General features: G+C 38.0%; 1 protein-coding gene across 1 annotated transcript in view; it reads right to left on the reverse strand.

Moving 5' to 3' along the window:
• The window catches only part of mrpl23 (mitochondrial ribosomal protein L23), a 33,022-nt gene extending 22,150 nt beyond the window's left edge, over positions 1 to 10,872 (reverse strand). The window contains exons 1-2 of the mRNA XM_066668188.1: positions 10,736 to 10,872; positions 9,587 to 9,709 (exon numbers count right to left, since the gene is read on the reverse strand). Coding sequence (XP_066524285.1) covers positions 9,587 to 9,709; positions 10,736 to 10,752 — 140 coding nt within the window. The 5' untranslated portion in view covers positions 10,753 to 10,872. The remainder of the gene's footprint in view (positions 1 to 9,586; positions 9,710 to 10,735) is intronic.
• Between the last annotated feature and the right edge of the window lie 8,789 nt (positions 10,873 to 19,661).

Consider the following 19,661-nt stretch of genomic DNA (forward strand, 5'->3'; position numbering starts at 1 on the left):
CTGATACCCATCTCCACCGGTCTTAAATGTGCCTGCCACCCGCGTTTCCTCACCTCAGTCGCCAAATCAGCATACTTCAGCTTCTTACTTTTGAATGCTTTTTCTACTGCATCCTCAAATGGAACTGTTAACTCTATGATATAAACTATCCATTTACTTTCAGAGTAAAGCACCATATCTGGCCTCAGTGTAGTTAATGCAATGCACTCTGGGACCTGCAGTTTATTTATTTATTTTGTCCAACAAACATGCTAAAACCCTTAGCACCTGATTATGTCTCCACTCCATGTATAACTCCCCTGCGAAAAACTTTACAAGATGATAGAATATGCTTCAGCATGCCCAACCCAATCTACAACTAGGTTCTTCACCTACCCACTGTCCAAGATTTTGTGGAGTTGGAAGGACATCATAAGTTGCTCCAAGCAAAAACTTAATATGACTTGCCTTCATGACCCGCAATCCTTGCCAAGTGATCTTCTGTTTCTAGAGATTCTCTCAGCGAAGCCACTGGTTTTGTTTTGTGTGTGACACTGCTGCTGCTCTCTATGCCTCCTATTCCTGATCGCGAATAAATCTAGTCATCATTTGCCTTTTCTTTGGTGATGTGGCCTTACTAAATGCTTCCCACTAATCACCTGACCCAAGGCCCGCTGCTCTTCCACATTGCATTTGGCCAATCACATGCCTTAGCTCTAATGAGATCCTGGCTACCTGTACTGCCACTCGTGGGTTCCACTTCCTTCCTGCTTTTGTGAGTGGTGCTGCTGCTTTAAACACTGCATCCTTCCATCCTGACAAAATCACCTCACGACTCACATTTAAATTCCTCATCTAAACTGGTAGCTCCAGTACCCCTCTCCCATACTATGCCACACTACTTAAACACTGTGGCACCACTAGCCACTTCTTTTTAGCCTTGTTCATAACCCTTTCCATCCTCTCTACTTTTGTGATCAAAACGTCATAAAGGCAGTAAGCCAAACTGCAGACACCACAATTTCAACTTCCCTGGCAAGCATAATCTATCAATGCTATTAATAGCCTTCACGAATTCAGCCTTTACTCCCACAACTTGGTCAGTATAATTTAGCACTGCACTATGCCATCTACCTAAACTCTTCACTGCTCTCTCCAATACTGTATGAATCAATTCTTCTTCCACCCAAAAATTCTCCTGTACAAGTTTTCCTTTGACAATCAAAAGGCTTCTAGACTTCTAGGTTTAACTTTCAACCTAGCCAACCTTTGATTTCCCAAGCAACTGCTGTGTGCAAGGCACAGTAGTCATCAGGTTCGTCATGTCGTCCATGTAAGCCCTGATTGGGGGGAGCCGAGTACCATCATGCAACCTCTCCCTGCCTACGACCCACTTAAAGGCCCTGATTACTACCTCCATCGCGATCTTAAATGCTAATGGTGAAATCATACATCCAGCTATTATACCCATTTCAAACCGCTGCCATGACTAATTACCCTGTACAAACGCAAAACTGAATGTCTTCAAAATATGCTTTAACAAGCCTAGTAACCTTATCTGGAAGCTGGAAAAATTCAAAGGCACTGAGCCAAATGTATTCACTAAATCTATAAAAATCACATGTACATCTCTACCATCTTTCTTTGCTGTCTGAATCTGATGCCAGATCAAGCTGCTATGTTCAAAGCATTCTGCAAAGCCAGAAACTCCTGCCTTTTGTATCAATTATTTTGTTTGCTTCAAATAAGCAGCAAGTCTCCGCGCTATCACACTAAAACAAATCTTACCCTCCACATTAAGAAGACTTATTGGCCAAAGCTGTTCTATACACACAACATCTTTGTCCTTGGGGATAAGGATACCGCCTGCTCTTCTCCACTCTTTTAGAACGATCCCTTTCTTCCAAACTATGCCCATCAACCTCCATAAAAACTTCAAGACATCAGGTGCATACTTGTACACCCAATACGGCACACCATTAGGCCCTGGAGCAGCCTTTGCATGATGCACATCTTGAACCTCACTCCATTTTGGTGGACTAACCTCCATTTGCTGCTCTATTTCACCTAGTGGTGGAATATCTTGTGGCCACTCTAGCTCCTTTGCTTTATACTTAATAGTGTACATGTCATTGAAATGCTCGTCTAATTCCCTCTTTCCAATGCCCAAATTTCTCCTTACCAAACAAGGTCTTCACAAAATTAAAAGGATTCCTAAAGAATGCTGCCCTAGCATGTTCCTTCTCGTTCCACAAATTCTCTGCTCTTCTCAACACTGCCAACCTACCCTTAAGCTTTCTGTAGTACCTTAATGCCCTCTCTTTCCTCTTCCCCTACTCGCCTCCACTGCTTTCTAAGAGCCCTTAACTCCTGTATTAGTTTATCTATTTCACTTGCTGTCTTGACTACACTATATCTTTGCTTTTTTGCAACCTACCAAACTTTGCAATTTCATATTTATAAATAACTTTACCTAAACTATTACATTTCTGCTCTGCTGATCCCTTCAAACCAGCTAATATACCTTACAAATAATCATTTATACACTTCCACCTTACTTTATCTACTGCAACTGGCCATTTTAATTTTATTCTCTGCCCAATTCAACGCTTTCAACCCTTGTTTCACTCTCTCCTGCTCTCCACAATTCCTTTGGTTAACAACATATTCACCCTCCTGTACACCTGTGCTGGTGTTCTCCTCAGTAGTAACAGAGGTGGTGATATCCTATGAACTGTGGTGAGTAACCTGTCGCTGGACTTCAACCAACAGATTTGAACAACCCGTAGTATTTTTTCAATGCGGGGCACCTTCACTTTCCCTGATGAATCCTCAAACCTCTTAATGTTGTCACCTTTTCCCATCCACACACACACACCTGCAACCTCTTTCATTCTCCTACCACCCCAGTTGCCACTATGTTTATCTTCTTCTCGTAGTCAAAGCGGTTCCATTGTCCGTAGCCATGTAATCCTCCTGTGAGTCATTTTCCACCCCTGCTCTCGCAGACTCAAGGGTTATTGAATCTGAAGTCAGCAAGAGCACTGTAAAGCACACTAGTACCAGGGCTTTGGAACCATTGAAGTTTTATCTTGACCTAAACTTTCAACATCTTTACCAGACCTTACTGATACCCTTTTTTGCTGAATGCAGTCAAGTCCTCACAGGGATGTTCCAACAACTAGTGTGAAGCCATTCAAGAAGAGATTTATGTTTAATTTCACTTTAAATGTGACTGGTCACTTATTACCCCCTTAAGGTGCCACTCTAATGAGTTAATTAATTCTATTCAAGTCAACAATTTTATTTTTTATTCAATATCCAGTGTATGTGAAAAGGAACAATGTAATTGTAGGTTTAAAATATTTTTGAAGAATTGCCACTGAAGAACATATTTTAGTTTCTTGAAGAAATATTGTTTGAGTGTTTTATTAAAGAAAGATCTATATGCTGAAAAGTTCTTTATGGAACTAATAGTAGTTCATTTATTGCTTCACAGCCAAAAACTCTTTATGACACCTTTCTTAAGAATGATGTATCAAATTGTGAGGAATGAAGCAAACAGGGTCCTGAACTTCTACTTCATGTGACACAGGAGAGAACGGCATGTAAGTTAGTGAGAGAGAAGGAAGAAAGGGGAGGGAGGGAAGAAGGCCCAGGGGGAGAAAGCAAGAGAGACAGACAGATAGAGAGAAAGAGGATTCCTAGAAAGCCAAAGACTCAACATGCAGTGAGTGGAATGGTAATCAGAACAAAGTGCTTTCCGAGTCATTTGAGTGGAAAAACTGTGCCTGATTAGAGAGCAGGAACTCTCTTTAAATCACTGCCCCTGATGATCTTTACCACGACCCAACCGCAGTTCCTGACCCTCTGCCTGCCCACCCTTTACCACTGCCCATGTGTTTTCTTACAAGGAGTTCCCATCTTCCATCACCAAGCTTATTTCTTAGAAAGTATCATGCAAAATGTGAGCAACAGCAGTCATTATTAACTGTCCAAGTGGTACCTCTCATTAGGGCACAATGTCATTTCTTTTGTAGCTATGCTTCATAGAGCACAAAGAATACATGACAGCAGGAGAAATGAACCATGTCTAGTTCAATGTGATATGTGCAACTTTACTTGAGGTCTTTGATGCTATTCGGTTTCAGTGAGAACAGTGACAAATTCTATTCAACTTTTTCTCTCAATAGAAAACTCATCTGATAACATAGTATCAAGTTTCAAAGTAGCCAAGTACATAAAAAGGCTGAGAAAACATGCTTATGTTGCCAAATGCACCAAAAAAGTTATGGCAGCAAATATATTCAGTTCAGTCTACTCTACCACAGTGCAATAATACACAAAAATGCACCTAAAATTTATTATTTCACTAGAACATTTATCTAACTGACAAATGTACACAGTGTGTTTTTATTATTATTACTAAGCATTGCCAGATTTACCTCTTCATGTTGCAGCATATATTTTAAATAGGAGACAGATCTGGCCTGCAGAAAGGTCAGTCAAGCACACACTCTAACCCCTTTTCCATTGGTATGGTGCCAGTACTTTGTGTGGTTTTGTGCTATTCCACTGTAATATATATGGTTCTCAGACAGTAAGGGCAAGGGCAGCTGAAGGGCAAGGCACTGGCGTCACCACTTAAGGTTGTTTACCCGCTATTCCACCATTAACATCTAAAAGCATGAGAACCACAGAAAAACATCAGCAAAAGATTGTCACTGATCTCCTGAAAAAAATAAACACATTAGGAAACATCCAGATATGTAATTGTTGGGCTCTCAAACCAGTGGCAATGCAGGTCTGTCCTTGAAATGTTCCCTAGTTCACCGGAACCAGCACAAACTCTGTGTTGATGAAAAAGTGGTATCTGTGTTTACAAAATTCTGTTTCTTGATGAAATAACCATGGACTTCTCTGGAAAATACTTTGCCTGGATGGCAGCATATGTCTCTTTTAAATTCCAATATGTGGCTCCACATCAAGGGTACATTCCCACATATGCAAAGAGAAACTGATGTCTATGTTTCTGACCACATCACATATTTCCACTGTCAAAACATTTGAGATGAACTTGGACCCAGAGCCCTCTGTGGCATTTCTGCATAGAGCTGATGTATGTCCTTGTCCTTCCATAACACAGTCTTTGATGTGCAGCAGACTGTATTGGTTGACAACAGTTTTGCAAGAATGTGAGACTGTGTTCATAAAAGAACTGTGATGGTTTCTCATGGGGTTTGTAAATACTAATAATAAAAAATATAAAATTCTGGTGAAAACCAAAACTAAATTAAAAACACACTGAAAAGCTAACAATAAATAATAACAGATTGCATAACATTAACGTCACAGGGCCATTACAGGACAACAGAATGTTCCAAAACGGAGAATAGTTAAAAAATTCAACACAATGAATTTTATCTTTTAATTATAATCTTGCACTTAGTTTGAACATTTATATAAATTTTTTGTGTTACATTTCAAGACACACAATGACGCTTTACAAAAGAACATCAATCCATTCGACACTCAATCAACACAGACATTGGCGAGAAGTGGCAACCAAATGCACACAGCGTTCACTCAACCAGGAATGACCGTCCACCTGGAGGACTATATCAGGTACTAGGGGGTTCACCCAGGAGAGAGCGCCAATACATATCTGGGCCTACATGCTTACATCACATTCAATCACATCAATTCCCCTAACCTCCATGTTTTTGGACTGTGGGAAGAAACCCATGCAGACACTAGTAGAAATGGAAATTTCACATGGTAGGTTTTGACAATTTGTTTTAGATCTATTAAACGTTTTGGGGGGTTCCTGGTCTTTTTTCTCCTCTTCCTGCAGCAAAAGTTGTCTGTTTGATTTTAGTGGCTAAGTGATCTTTAGTTATAATTACACACGATTACCACATAGCTCTATTACAATTTAAAACAATCATGACTCAGAAACATTATCAAATGGCAGTCATGTCTGACTTATATCTGACACATTTACCACAGTTAATAAGTCCCTGAATATGAGGGGAACTGAATCCTTCACGGCAATATTGAAAAGCAGTTTTTCATAGTGAAGTATCAGTCAGCAGAGATATTCCAGAACTAAGAGCAACTAGGCTATTAAGCACAGATCTAAACAGCTCCCTGGAGGTCAGGGCGGCTTATCTTTTCATGTGCTGCACTCTCCGAAAACACAAGTCTGCTCCCCGTTGTTCAAACTTCTCTCCTAGTTATGAGTTTCAGAAGGACCCCACCCTTCACACATAAAAGGTATTCAAAACAACACAGACGCTCATCTCTAAACACAGCTCATCCTTCTCTCTCTTGCTGTCCCTCACCCACACAGTCTCACGCACACATATCCTGCCTCTTTTAAGTCTTTTAAGTAGGTGATTCATCACAGAGGTTTAAAAAACTGGGAGATGAATGATGGATGAGAACACTCCAGATTCAGATGAAAGGTTGAGATTATAAATAAAATAAATAAAAAAATGACGGTAGGAGTCCAACATTGTGGAACAAACTAAACAATAACAACAACATAGTGGCCACATTTACAGGACAAAATTTAAGAGTGCGTAGAAAGCACAAAAGATTGACATCAGCCCTACAACTGGTGCAGCAGGCTACAGCCTAAAAGCCACTATGATAATATGGTGAGGAAGTCTGTGGTCAAACAGATAAGGAGTGGGGTTACAGTGCTCTGAAAACGTTTATCTGACTCCTTCCACATTTAATGCATGAAGACAGACTGCATTCAGCCTCAAAGAGGACTTTTGGCTCAGTTAAGAACATTTGCTTTATGCTCAATCCCTGGCCAGATGGCACCATCACTGTGGTACAGGTGGTGTGGATGTCTAGTGCAGACTGATATGCTCAAGATCACAAAAGACTGAGAAAACAAAATACTGAACTCCTTTAAGGTTAGAAGCTTCCCCTCCTTGCTTACGCAAGTGCTAACACACAGCCGGATTACAAACTTGTGCGGTTTGGAATGCTTTCCGACAGAATAATAAGTGAGATGCGGCGCTCCAGCGTCACAGTGTAAGATGTACACCCTCAGGTTTAACTGAAAACAAAGCAGACCTTGTCCTCTTCGCATGTGAGCTCCACTATTAGAGCCCTCATTTACAGTTTGACTGCCTGTTTCATATTACACGGCTGCAACGAAATAACAAATGTTTGGACGCTACTGACGGTGAAAAAACGTCATCGGCAGACCCTGCGTTGTTGTCTTGGCAGGTGGTCAGGTTGCTAACATGTAAACAAGATTCAATGATAAACAACATCATAGACCAGGCCTGTATTCACAAATATTCCCATTAAAAGAATTTTGATCCAAGATCAGATGTCGCTCTTATTTACTATTAACTTATTTACTGTTGACTTAACAAAGCAGAAAAGAAAACTCTGAGTAGCTCTGAATATAATCCCAGATACAGCCTCTCTGTTCTAGTTAAATAAAATTGTATTTGAAGAGTTACCTGAAAAATCTGGACTTTACGATACTAACACATAATTAAAAATTAATCCTTCTAATTTCCAGGCAGAAGAAGCAAGCATTTCACAAATAATAAAGAATGTGTAGAGCAGACAAACAAAGCCCCAAGCAGGCTTTGACCGATCTCTGACTGATCTGACAAGATTAAGACAAACGTATATATATATATTTTTTTACTTAGTATATTGTATAATTATATTTTTACCTATCACATATTTATTATGTAAATCAGTGGTTCTCAAAATTTTATATACCAAGTACCACACCTCATCAAACCAAAACCTCCAAAGTACCACCTATGAGTCTTACCAGGGAAACATGTGCATCTCTGGTTCTTCCTCTGTTCCGGAAGCATAAGGCAAAATCTTGCTGGAATTTTTGCTTTTTATTTTTTACTTTGCATCTTTTACACAAAATTATTCTCATATTATGACTAGAAAGTATAGATAGAACGTTTTAAACACAATTACATATTTTTGGAACATAACATTTATTGAAAATAAGCATTTTGAAAGAAATAAAAATGAGAAGACGTCAATTTAATGTTGATTATTTGCTTTAAAAAGCTATATGTGAAACCGCTTGGAGCAGGTGCACACAGCAGCACTCTGCTCTTGTATCAGAAGGTGAAGAAGGTGTGGTGCCGTATTAAACAGAGATTTAGGTCTGTTTAATTGTGTTCCTTCAGCTGTGCGTTCTCCTCTATTTCAGAATTCTCACTTTGTTTCTTTGGCCTCTGTATTTAGTCCTTGTGGGCTCAGGAGTATTTCATAGGATTGGTTTTTGCTTGTTTTTCTTGTTTCCGCTTTGCCCTTTTTGTAATAAAGTCCAAACTGCTTACGTCCAGTAAGCAGCTGAAACGGTCTTTACACGGATTTCTCAAACAACTTGGGGATCGCATTCCCGCCCTGGGAAAGAATCGGGGGAATGCTGTCTCCCCTGTTCCTTACAGACATAATCAACTACGCTGTATGTGCAGCACGTTGTTGTTGTTGTTGTTTTTTCCCCAAACACAAAGGAATTTCATTGGGGCATAATTATGAAAACCTTGAAACATTGTGTAATTTACACATGAAAATTTTAGATTTTAAGTTTTTAATAGATTTCTTAGTTAAATAGTACATTTTTGGCATACCACCCCTTGCTGTTTAAGAACCACTGATGTAAACCAATGCCAGATTTTGCATTTTTCTTATATTACATAGTTGGTTTTTTTTTAACGTTTTTTGAAATGTTACTTCTGTAATCTTCAGCATCCTGATGGATCCTTGTTTTGGAGTGACCACCTACTTACTACCTCACGTACACCAGTCCAACTCTTATTACTGAGGTTGGACTTCCTCCTAGTGGTCAAAATCTACATGACACTATAAAAAGACATTTTCCGGTCACCAATTTTTGCTCTGTTGAGAAAGTATTACTTTATGAAGAACATAAATGCATTATAATATTTTCAGAGATATAACTTGCATCTAGATGGAAAAACGCATGTTAATACAATAACAACAAAAATAAAAACATGATAAGATGCGTGTGATGCTTTTCACCTGTAGCTAACATTATAATAATTCTTTTATAACATGTCTTGGCTGATTTTTATTTACTTTCTTCCCTGATGTTACATGCTAGAGACGTGTGTACATATGTTTGTTTGTTTCTCTCTCTCTGCTAATACTTTGTCAATGTTAAGGGAATGGAAATTAAGCTCTATTACCAAGGCCAAGTGAAGAGATGAACATTCCAAAGCATCTATCTTTGCACAAAATGAGAACTGTTGGGCCAGCTGGGAGACTAAATAATAAAAAAAATTATATCTGAACACAAGACTATATGGGAAATCATATACATGCTTATTTCGGCACAGTTAAATCACAGATCATCTGTGAATCAAAAGGTAAATTAGCCTGTAACTCCCTCAGTGGAACAGAGAGAGGAAAAACACAAACACAACCCATCTGTATGGGACTAAAATCACTGAGTAAAACTGTAATTATCTCAGGTGCTCATTTAAATTTAAAACTGCTTTATTCAAATATACAATGAGACATGCTAAAGACAAATAAACAATTTAGAAATGTGAGAAATATGTTAACAACTTACTCCATTGAAATCCGAAACTGCACTGTGTCAGATGGCAGTTCTTTGCCCGGTCTAACGAGTGTCATGTCAAAGGTGGGCCGGAATATCCTGAGCTGTGGATTACCCAGCTGGTAAAGAGGATAACTGCACAAACACACAAAAATGGCATCTAATGGCACATTGAATAAAACCGAAAAAGATAACCAAAGGTACATTAATTTCTAATAACTGTGACCTATACCTGGATGTTTAATAATTTCACATTTCTTTTTACAGTTGTGTTTTTTTTTTTTATATTGTACACTGCCAGGACAAAAAGGTCATACATTAATAGTATACACACTTTATTCTTTAGCAGCTCCACTTAACAGTTTGTAGTTCTACAATTACAGTCTGCTGTTAATCTGTTGCTCTGCATACTTTCTTAGCCCACATTCACCCTGTTCTTCAGTGGTCAGGACCACCACTGGACTATCACAGAGCAGGTATGATTCGGATGGTGGATCATTCTTTGAAATGTAGTGACACTGAGGTGGTGGTGGTGTTAATGTGGGTTGTGCTGGTATGAGTGGATCAGACACAGCACTGCTACTGGAGTTTTTAAACCCTTCATTATCACTGCTGAACTGAGAAATATTCATCAACCAAAAATATTCAGCTAAAAGCTTCCTGTGGGCAGCACCCAGTGACCATTGGTGAAGGACTACATGATGACTAACATCAGCTGTCTTTCCATCTACAAGGTGAACCAACAAGGTATATGTCTCTAACAGAGTTGACACTGAATGGGCAGTGTTTTTAAAAATAAAAATAAAAACAGTACTGCTGTGTCTGATCCACTCGTACCAGCACAAAACAATAACGCACCATCACCACGTCAGTCCTGTGAGGCCGAAATCAGATTCAGATTCAAGACTGACTACAGTCTGTAAAGTGAATTGGAGAACTCCACTAGTAAAGTGTTTCCAAGAGTTTCTGCTGATTTAACACCAGCTAAAGAATAAGCTATTTACTATTAGATTTCTTTCCACCTTAAATGTTGCAGAAGTTAATAGCTATTTAAGGTGGACTGAAAAATTCGATTAAGAAGATGAGATGCTAAATGAGACAACTCCATATTTCGTATTTAAACACATACTGAAAGATGTTATATGAGATGACAGCACTTACATTATTCGTTTGGCCATTCTAATATCGCCTCTGAGTGTGTTTTATAAACCTGCTACATGTGTTGGAGTTTATTCTTCTCGAAAAACAAACGTGTTCAACGTCCTCTAGCGTCCCCAATGACTGTAGCAAGGGTTGACTAGGAGACAGACGCCAAAATAAAAGTCCTCAGCTTTCTTACTAAATTAAATTCTTTCTAAAATCCAAGCATAACGTGAACATTAGATTATTCATTGAAGACCTGAATATTAGCCGTTACTTTCAGCTATTAATTTCTGATTCAGTTTATCTCAGAAGTGTATCCTATCAAAAAACATGCCATCCATCTGCAGGCAAAAACACCACTAATTACTTTCAAAAATGTTAGTTTTCTTGAAATAAACGTTTTATTTTGACATTTTAATTTATACTACCACAATGAGCCTGTCATAAGTTATTCTTAAACGATGTACATGTGGGTTATTGGGATAAACTAGTCCACTTGTATTTTATTAAATTATTGTGGCCTTTGTGTAATTGAAGGTGAGGACAACATAGCACATACAAGCAAATAATCTTTATGTTCATGCAAGAATTTAGATTATTAAACAGAGGAAAACCCCACTCAGTGCTTGCATCATATTAGTAGTACCACAGGGGGATTCGTCTATATGGACAGTGGACCACTACACAACAGAAATCTCTTCATAAACAAAACAATTTTCAAAAAAAAAAAAATGACATGACAAATTGCCTTACAAGGTTGACTGCAAGGCATCTGCATGACCTGCCACCTCAACTGCCCACAGACAAATGAGGGTCATATTATTATACACATTTTTAGACTAGTAAATCACAGTCCTTTTGTTATTACTGGTTATGCTCAATTTAATTCCACTTTATTTATAAAGCACATTTTTAAACAACAAATGTTGACCAAAGTGCTGTCCAGTAATAAATAGGCAAAACATACAAACAAAACATGCAAATCGACTACATTAAAAGCCAAAGAATCAAAATGAGATTTAAGACGAGATTTAAAAACCAGCAGTGTAGAGGCTAGTCTAGCCTAACTCATTCCATAGTTTAGGGGCTACGACTGCTAAGGCGTGATCACCCCTGTGCTTCAGCGTGGATTTAGGGACTACCAGAAGAAGCAGATCAGCAGATCTAAGTGACCTTGATGGTACGTATGGCTGCAAAAGCTCACAGAAATAGGTTGTAGCTAAACCATTCAATGACTTATATACAAGAAACAAGATCATAAAATCAATCCTAAAACGGACAGGAAGCCAATGAAAGGAAGCCAATATGGGTGAAATATGTTCTTGTTTACATGTTCTTGTTAAAAGACGAGTAGCACTGTAGCCTGTTACAGTATTGAGTCTAGATGAAATAAAAGCATGTATAACCCTCTCATTGAAGGACAAAAATGGCTTGACCTTGGTTAAAAGCCTAAGCTGAAAGAAACTGGATTTAATAACAGAATTAATCTGTTTGTCTAACTTAAAATCACTGTCTATTATCACACCAAGATTTTTAGAATATGGTCTTACATATGTCCAAAAAACCTAAGTCCTTATAGGGGGTTTCAGTAACACTTCTGGGTCTAAATATCAGCATTTTGTTTTTACTTTCATTAAAGTTTAAAAAATTTGAAGCCATCCAGCTTTTGATATCCTCAAGACAGTCTAGCAGAATTTTTAAGGAATTTGTATCTCTTTGTCAAAGAGGTAAATACATTTGTGTATCATCTGCATACATATGAAAAGAGATACCATATTTCCTCAGAATGGACCCCAAAGGAAGCATGTCTAATGAAAATAAAACTGGCCCAAGAATGAAACCCTGTGGAACCACACCTGTGAGAGATACAGAGGAGGATATACGATCACCAAGGGTGACAGAAAAACTTCTGTCAGACTGTTAAGATTTAAACCATTCCAAAGCAGTGTCTTGTATACCAACACATTGCTCCAACCGAATTATAAGGTTGCTGTGGTCCACTGTGTTAAAGGGAGCTGTGAGGTCTAAAAGCATTAGAATGGCAGTATCCCCTGAGTCAGTAATTAATAGTAGGTCATTAAAAACTCTTCACAATGCACTTTCAGTGCAATGAAGGGGTTTAAAACCAGACTGGAACACCTCTAGGACAGAGGTCGGCAACCTACGGCTCTTTGATCCCTCTGATGCGGCTCAGCTTTTGAAAATAATTAATGAGTATTTAATTAAAATGTATTTTATTTTGGTTCGTTTATTTTCAAAATGTAATTTTATGAAGATTATGGCGATCTTGTAACATTAATATTTAATTTGATTAATTATTTATCAATTAATATTTAAAATATTTTTGTCGCTCGTAATACACGTCACAACTTCCAACGTGCGACACCCGCCAGTGTGCGGTTTCTTGAACTTTTTGACCACTGACTGCACGGCGCCAGTAAAAAAATGACGGCACGCAGAGAGAGGACAGCATGTTTGCTGCCAGTGGATAATTTAAGTTCGGCGATTTTTTTTCCATAACTACAAGGACTCAAATAGACATTGAGTATTTTACTTAACCTTCAACCCAACGTCTTTTTCCGGAGTTAAAAATGTTTTGTTGCATGCAGAAATGTTATTTCATTTTTCTGCAGTCATTCATTGATTTCATAAATGTAACACAGTATAGTTTTTTTATACACAGCACAAAGGCAAAAACAAAAAACCCTGTTATGCGCAGTGTTATTTCATTTAGAATTTCAAAAGGGTTTTGTGGCTCCCAGTGTTTTCTTTACTGTGTGAAACGGGTCCAAATGGCTCTTTGAGTGGTAAAGGTTGCCGACCCCTGCTCTAGAATGACATTTCTATCTAAAAAAAATGTGCAGCAGCAGCAAAAATATAACTTTCTCTAAACCTTTTGAAAGAAACTGGAGCTTGGTTTAAAATTAGAAAGCACCAAGGGATCTAAATTAGATTTTTTAATCAAAAGTTGCACCACTGCATGCTTACATTCAGCTGGCACAATTGCAGATGCAAGGCTGCTGTTTACAATGGAATGGATGTTTGGCCAGTAATGTAAAAAAAAAAAAAATAGAGAGAGAGGCTCAAACTGGTTAAAACAGCAGGGTAAGTGACTATAATGGATAATGGGTTATGAAAAGGCAGTGTAAAAGAAGACCTAATATTTGTGACTTTGTCTACAAAAAAATATTATTTTAGTATGTGGTACTGGCATATCAGAATGCTAGTATTAAAATATATAAGAATTATATATTTGGAGTAAAGAAATAATATATACAATTAAATTAAAAAGCAGAACATGTATTTTGGGTCATATATTTTGCAGCTGTAGACAATCTGTGTTGTAAAGTTTTCTTGCTATAGTTAATGTTATGATGGAAAGGGAAACAATCAGGCTGCGTTTTATAAATTGATGGTAAACACAATATTCATTTGAAAAGTCACCATTTTTGTCTGTAGCTATCCTCTTCTACTCTTAACAGCAGAGGGAACCCTTGTGCCTTCCATGTCCACACACCAGACCCAATGCTTAATCTAGTGTTACAGTGGGTGTAAAAATGAGTCCTGAAAGGAACACTTGTCTGGGCCTCAATTCTTCCAAGGTCTCAGTGGGGAAGGATTGCTTTTCCAGCCTGTGACGGCAGATCAGACTCTGCCAAACTTACACTGCACTGGCAGAACTATCAGAAAACTCAGATTCTGTCCAACTAATCTAATGTTCAACCCAGTCAGTGATCATATTTGAGTTACTAAATCAAGGTGTATTTGAGCCCAGACAAAGGTAAATGAACCTAAATTTTGTATTGCAGGCCTATCATATTTTGACAAATAAGTACTGGTTTGCCCTTTGAGAGCGTAATCCATATGAAATGTTTTTACACTGGTTGCTGTAGATCTATCTGGCTCTGTTTGGCTTGTGTCATTTCTTATTAATTGCCCCTATCAGGTAACTTAAATGTGCTCATTATCACACTGCCACCCCTAAGTCTCTTAAAAGGAGCTCAGTTATATACTTTATATATACCGTTGATAAAATAGGTTTATTTTACTTGTAAAAAAATGAGATTGGTACATTCTGCCATTGATCCATTAACACCCACCACAACCATCAACTGACACTGGGTTCACTGAATTAAATATGTGTTCATTTTTTTCCACAGAGATTAATTTTCTTTGATATTTCCCTCACTACACATCTTAAAAGAACTGTCACTGCAAAACTTCTGCAGGCTGGAAAGGCAAATATATGCAAATGTTTTGGAATTTTATGACATCACAAAACCAGGCTACTTCATCAAAAACAGGCTACTGATTTCCACATAAGGACTGAAAAGGACTGCATCAACTGGGAAGTGAACAATAGGTTTACAGCATTGTTTTCTCATACCTTCGGATTCTGATACAAAATATAAGATGTATGGATGCGTTTCAAATCTTCACACAGTCTGTAAAGGATAGCTCTGTCTAACTCCGTTGTGTCATTGTGTTGGGTAACTTTTCATGAAACTGTTCAAATCATTTGGAATTTTAATAAATGAAGTCATTAAATGTATGTGTATCAGATCCCTCGATACCTAGAATATTAATAAAATGGGGAAATACCCATTTAGAAAGCCCCTGGATTTGCCATTTATTTATTTATTTTTCAATACTTTGCTAATTTGTCTTAATATTATAAATGATGAATTTCTTCCTATGGCTTTAGGGGACAACTGTGGTCACTTTAGGTCCAGGTTTGATGATTAACTTTTATGCCCTGACAATATCCTGTATGAACGATGATGAGTTACGCAGTACATCTGGTCTGACATGCCAGGAGGTGGTTGGACTTGGTCCCTGCTATGGAATCACAGAGCATAAGCCTGCTGACCGGGTGCCAATGTTTTGCAAAGAGTAGGCTCTGGTGGGCTAGAGAAGATGTACACATGCAACTCTACCCCACTCAACCTTCAACCAAAGGTCTGCTCTCACACTGTTGTCCAACTCTTCCATTTATAGATTGGGTTGAGCAGTTTGTTTGTGGCCAACTCTCTCTCCTAATGAAACAGAATGAAATGTTAGATATGGTCAAATTAATAATGACCTCTCACATCACACATCTTATTCTTCCCAAAGAAACACTGCAGAATTATGCTTTTCTCCTACTTGTTTTCATATTGCGTCTTGTACTGAGACAGATTATTTTTTCATTTGTTTATTAGCTGAAGGAAATGTTATTCCTTTGTGTTTATATATATATAAATTAGATTGTCTATATATATATAAATCAAGAACGGTGCAGTTGTGCTCTTTGTTCTTCTCAGTATGGATTTTTAGGGGAGAAGTGAGAACAGTTCACAGCAGGAGCTTATAATCTAATCATTGCTCACTTGACCCTTAACACTGATACATTCTAATCTATTGTGATCTAATCTGAAATATTGAATATTTGGATTACACATAGGGCGGCATGGTGGCGCAGCAGGTAGTGTTGCAGTCACACAGCTCCGGGTGACTGTCTGTGAGGAGTTGATGTGTTCTCCCTGTGCCCGCCTGGGTTTCCTCCGGGTGCTCCGGTTTCCTCCCACAGTCAAAAAACACACGTTAGTAGGTGGATTGGTGAGTCAAAAGTGTCCATAGGTGTGAGTGTGTGAGTAAATGTGTGTGTGTCTGTGTTGCCCTGTGAAGGACTGGCGCCCCCCTCCACGGTGTATTCCCGCCTTGCGCCCAATGATTCCAGGTAGGCTCTGGACCCACCGTGACCCTGAATTGGATAAGCGGTTACAGATAATGAATGAATGAATGGATTACATATTCCTGAAATGTTATGTTCCCAATCCCAGGTGAAATTGTTGGTTTGCATCTGGAAGGGCGTTCGACATAAAACTGTGCCAAATTGTGTGCATGGATGACTGGCCATGTCAGAGGGTGATCCACAGTGGTGACCTCTCAGCTGAGCAGGGGAAAATGAAATAACAACAGAAACAGTACCATCGAGTTTTACCAAAATATGTTTTTGAGAAAAGTCATGTACATCCTTCCTGGTTATATTTTAATAATTAACATTTAGATGCTAGTTTCAGTTAAGATTATATTTAGATTAAATCTTTTATGTTGGTAAAACCATCTGTACTGCTTTTTCATTTTTTTAATGGTCTCACTTTTGACACTAGAGCTTTGGCATTTCTTTACAGACCAAAGGAGATCAAACAGACTTCAGTTCTTGCTGACAAATGCTGGGTGTATTAATGAGTTCCCCTGCATTTCTGTAGGTAACTCAGTACCTAGGTAGTTCTACTGAGCTACTACTTATCTGCTTCTACTCATGTTGATTTCAAGAATGGTACGTTTATTGATAGTTAGGTCATTGTTTTATATGCATATTTACTGATGAATTCATTCAGTGTATCAAATTGCAGATGCTGCTAGATGACCTAATAATTCTACACATGCATTATTAATAATGGTGGAAACACAGTAAAACCATTTTTACACTTGACTACAGTGTTGCTGTATAGTGGATAGGATGAAAATAGATTTTGTACAAGAAGGCAAAATAAAATAGTCTCTTTCTCACTCTTTAGTTTGAACCATGGTTCAGATGGCAGTCATAGCGCCAGAAGAAGGATATGGAAACTTTCCCAGCTGGGCCTGTATTAAATGTCCAAAAGGAAAAGGAAATTGTAAATTGAAGATCCAGACGGGAAGATGGAAAACTTCTTCAGTCAAAGTGAATATTTTTGCTTGTTAAAGTCTGTAGCTTTTTATTACATTTTGTCAAACAGTTTTTTATATTCCCTCAAGGTAGATCCCTGCCATTCCCATTTTTCCATTTTGTACTGATTGGGATATCATTTTACATGAGTGTATGTATATATGAAAAAAGGTCAAAACCTCAAGGTGGTCCTCCACATCATTCCATGTGGATTTCTCATAGACAGAGACTAACCCCAGCATCAGCTGACTGCAATGTTCTAATTCCACATTTACTTTAGAGTGTTTATTTCTTGTGTTACAGTTTGTTGTGTTACAGTTTGTCCAATAATGAGACGTTATAACTTGTGTTTAAATGAAATCTATATGTTGGGGGTCACATGCATCCACAACCCTGTTCGCTTTATGTTAAAATCCAGTGTAGCCATGGCTTCTTCATGTGTGTTGAGTCACCTGGCATTAACTGCACTGTGGCCCTTATACAAGGCAGATTCCACTGTTTTTCTAACACCATGCTCTATTCTATGGAAAGTAGGGCATGCCAGCAATCAGTCAAACTTTTATTTATAGCCAGCTACTGCCCAATGGAGTCATATAGTTGACATGTAAATTGACACCTGGTCACTGGACGTGGCCCCAGTGCAAGTTTTGACACTGGACCTGGCTGAAGTGGTGGTGATGAACTTGACTTACATATTTAAAAAATGGCCTCTACACAAACTTGTTAAAATACATACTGTTAAAATTATATGTAAAAAGTACTTAATGTGTTATTTTGACTAGCATTACAGCTTTTCATAATTTCTGTTTAATAATATAGCCAGTGTTTCAAATATTCTTACTTTTAATCCCTATGTCATGAAAACTCCTTTTTTTTTTTACAAAAAATGTAAACTGAGCTCAGGTTTCAGAATGTGCTGTTTTTCAAAACACAGCAAAACATTTATAAATGTCTGTCTATTCCATATTTAGCCCCACACTCATACTGTAATTATAAGGACTGTTTTTTAAAATCAGGCACAAAATAGGGCAAGTCAGTGCAGAGTTCACAGACATATTTACATATAGAGCAGACGATCTCTCTCTCTCTCTCTCTCTCTCTCTCTCTCTCTTACACACACACAAAAGGTCATTTAGCAACATCATAAAACAGGAGTGCTCAGTGGTCAGATGACTTGTGCAGTTGCCTCCATACTGCCAATCACAAGAGTAAACACAATGTGAACCACATTTTACTAATCTTCAAGTAGTTTTGGCCCTTCCTTAACCTTCTCATGTCTCCACTATATTAAAGTATTTATCCGCATCTGCATTGGTTGTAATTCATGTTGCAAACCTGTTATCATGCAGTATAAATAATAACCATCCCTTTCAGCACCACAAGCAGATCCCGCTGGTTGTATTTCTTAAAATTTACAGCATGTAATTTACAATGGGATGAATATAGCTACCTTCAGCTCAATAGATGTTGACAGACCAAATTGCATAGGTGGTCTAGAGGGTCTAGGGTTCATATTCCATCAATCTCCAGACTACCATGGTACTGCTGCTTTTTTTCCCCACCAGAGCAGAATGGCATTGCTTCACTGGACGTATCTCATACACCTGCTCGGCTCCATGCTTTTAGTGACTCATAATAAATATCAGCAGAGAAACTCTAGAGAAAGTGTATGTGAATAAATCAGTGAACCGCATGTGCTCACCAAGATTTACAGAACAGTGTACACATGATTTAAGGGAGTTACCCAAAGCAACAGTCATTGTAAGTCTTCTGTCAGGTCAGCTTCATTATGCGTTCATTAGTTTGCTGCTAAATACAGAAACGAAGCTGGGAACAATTGCATAAATCCTAAAAGATTTTTAAAAACCCTTTGGCATCATCAATCTTAAATATATCTAGAGAATTTTAAATACTCTCTCTCTCTCTCTCTCTCTCTCTTTCTCTTGCATAATCTACTTGCATAAGGAAAGTTAATTTGAAAAGCAGAAATGTTTAAAACTAAAGCTTAAATATATTTTCAAATAAATGTTTATATACACGGGACTTCAAACATCCCTGTAGGACCTGGCAAACGTCAAAATTGTCATTAGTAAATGAACAGTTTTGGAAATCCTTAGGTGTTTCTGAGAAAATGAAACAAACTACAGCAAGAATGAATGAAGAACAACTGCAAATAAAGATGCAGCTGTTTAGCTTATTCAACTTATAGCAACTTATTCATGAGAAGCAATAATAATAATAACAATAATA

Source organism: Hoplias malabaricus, chromosome 4, assembly GCF_029633855.1.
Source record: "Hoplias malabaricus isolate fHopMal1 chromosome 4, fHopMal1.hap1, whole genome shotgun sequence".
Lineage (NCBI taxonomy): Eukaryota > Metazoa > Chordata > Actinopteri > Characiformes > Erythrinidae > Hoplias > Hoplias malabaricus.